We start from the raw sequence: 2,538 nt of genomic DNA on the forward strand, positions 1-2,538 counted from the left end.
CAGCCCCTCAGCCCCTGAGCCCTCCAGCCCATGAGTCCTCCAGCCCATGAGTCCTCCAGCCCATGAGTCCTCCAGCCCCTCAGCCCCTCAGCCTTCCAGCCCCTCAGCCCTTCCAGCCCCTCAGCCCTCCAGCCCCCCAGCCCCTGAGCCCTCCAGCCCCTGAGCCCACCAGCCCCTGAGCCCTCCAGCCCCTCAGCCCATGAGCCCTCCAGCCCCTCAGCCCCTGAGCCCTCCAGCCCATGAGTCCTCCAGCCCATGAGTCCTCCAGCCCCTCAGCCTTCCAGCCCCTCAGCCCTTCCAGCCCCTCAGCCCTCCAGCCCACCAGCCCCTGAGCCCTCCAGCCCCTCAGCCCTCCAGCCCCTGAGCCCTCCAGCCCTCACGGACTTGACTGACGTCACTTGGAAAGTGGCCCAATCCCAATGTCCCCCCTCACAGACTCACAGACTCTGAGGCGCGTTCCCGGGAAGTCCGTGAGGGTTCTCGCTGACATTCTGAGCCCTTTATAGACCCTTGTCTTAGTTTCTGCAGACTCTGCCCACAGTTGATAGCGGTATGACATGAAGCGAGAGAAGTATCACGGTAAATCCGCTTTATAAGAGAAGAAGAAAACAGTAAACAAACAAGCATCGACAGCAGATGTTACCATGGTTTAAAGTTTTCTTAAGATGCTGCACAGAACACATGAAGTCAGAGGAAAGCTGCCACCTCATTACACACAGAGTTTATTCAACTATTTACTTTCTGCTTGATGAGGCTGTTTGACCAACTAGCGTGTTTTGATGATTAATTACAAATATATATTGTCATTTCCGTCTCCTCCACTCTGCAGGACTTCAGGCAAAGACATCAAATAAAAAGCGTGTTTCAGCGTCTTCACGGTGATAAAGTTCTGTCCCGCAGCATTTTGAGCCACTTTCCAAGTGACGTCAGTGAAGTCTGTGAGGGTTCAGGGTTTAGGGTTCAGGGTTCAGGGTTTAGGGCTCAGGGTTCAGGGTTTAGGGCTCAGGGGGACATTGGGACTGGGCCCCGGTGTTTTCCGCCGGTGTCTGGAAGTAAACTGAAAACCAAAGCAGATGAACTCACCGGGATCTCTGTGGCGGACTCTCTCGGTGAACTCGGTGATCCGGTCCGGCGGTTAGAAACTCTGCGGGACCGTCAGGGCCGAGTCCATTTCTTCTTTCAGACAGAACTCACGGACCGGTACCGGTTGTTGATCCCGGATCAGGTCTGATCGGTGTTTTGGGGGGGGGGTTGTTTTGTTGCTCTGGCGCAGTGCAGTGACGTCACAGGGACCGGAGCGCGCGGGGGAGTCTCTTGATTCAGGACTGAAATATTAAAGTGTTGGTTTTCATAACTTGGACCCGGAACGTAAATATTTAATTAGTATTACCGAGTCTAGTTCACGTGTAGCTGTAACATTATTAAAACGGACTGGGTCTAACGTTTAAACCGGGACCGCCGCCCCCCCCCCCAGACCCGGGGAAATGGTTCCTCCCGGCGGCGCGTGATGACGTGGCGTGTTTCGGCGGGTAGGTGAAGCTGTCCGGACTGAAAGACCCGAACCAAGAAGCTTCATCAGGTTTAATCCGGAATAAAGCGGCTATCCGGACCCGGGACGCCGCCTGTGACCGCAGCAGCCGCGAGGACAGCATGTCCTCGGCCGGGACATGGACTGGGACCAGCTGGACCTCCACCCCAGGATCACCGCAGCCGTGAGGAGAGGTAACGTTAACGGGCCAGACTCCGTTCAGAAATGTCACACTTTAACATTTCTCCGCGGAGCCTCAAACACACGGACCTCACAGACCAGGACTCGACACGTTCCCCCAGACCAGGTGCTGGAGTGCAGCCATCGGCTTCTGTTAGACCAGGGCCGAGTTCAATCTCAAAACGTTTTGCAACGTTTTCTGATTGAAAGACATGTTTCCTTGCAACGTTCTGCAACGGGCTTCGAGGTGGTCTTTGGTGCTCCTGGACATGGTCTGTAGTCGTTCTGGACATGGTCTTTGGTGCTCCTGGACATGGTCTTTAGTCGTTCTGGACATGGTCTTTGGTGCTCCTGGACATGGTCTTTAGTCCTCCTGGACATGGTCTGTAGTCGTTCTGGACATGGTCTTTGGTGCTCCTGGACATGGTCTGTAGTCGTTCTGGACATGGTCTTTGGTGCTCCTGGACATGGTCTTTAGTCGTTCTGGACATGGTCTTTGGTGCTCCTGGACATGGTCTTTAGTCGTTCTGGACATGGTCTTTGGTGCTCCTGGACATGGTCTTTGGTGCTCCTGGACATGGTCTTTAGTCGTTCTGGACATGGTCTTTGGTGCTCCTGGATATGGTCTGTAGTCGTTCTGGACATGGTCTTTGGTGCTCCTGGACATGGTCTTTAGTCGTTTTGGACATGGTCTTTGGTCCTCCAGGATATGGTCTTTTGTCGTTTTGGACATGGTCTTTGGTGCTCCTGGACATGGTCTGTAGTCGTTCTGGACATGGTCTTTGGTGCTCCTGGACATGGTCTGTAGTCGTTCTGGACATGGTCTTTGG

General features: G+C 54.5%; 2 protein-coding genes across 3 annotated transcripts in view; one reads left to right on the forward strand and one right to left on the reverse strand.

Moving 5' to 3' along the window:
• Positions 1–1,385, reverse strand: part of LOC123977520 (transcription factor IIIB 90 kDa subunit-like) — a 40,874-nt gene extending 39,489 nt beyond the window's left edge. The window contains exon 1 of the mRNA XM_046060266.1: positions 1,084–1,385. The gene's annotated coding sequence lies outside the window, so the exon portion shown is untranslated. The remainder of the gene's footprint in view (positions 1–1,083) is intronic.
• Positions 1,023–2,538, forward strand: part of xrcc3 (X-ray repair complementing defective repair in Chinese hamster cells 3) — a 12,173-nt gene continuing 10,657 nt past the window's right edge. The window contains exon 1 of one of the 2 annotated variants that reach the window (XM_046060624.1): positions 1,023–1,722. In XM_046060624.1, coding sequence (XP_045916580.1) covers positions 1,668–1,722 — 55 coding nt within the window. In that variant the 5' untranslated portion in view covers positions 1,023–1,667. The remainder of the gene's footprint in view (positions 1,723–2,538) is intronic. The other variant, XM_046060623.1, reaches the window with a different exon arrangement.

Source organism: Micropterus dolomieu, linkage group LG10, assembly GCF_021292245.1.
Source record: "Micropterus dolomieu isolate WLL.071019.BEF.003 ecotype Adirondacks linkage group LG10, ASM2129224v1, whole genome shotgun sequence".
Lineage (NCBI taxonomy): Eukaryota > Metazoa > Chordata > Actinopteri > Centrarchiformes > Centrarchidae > Micropterus > Micropterus dolomieu.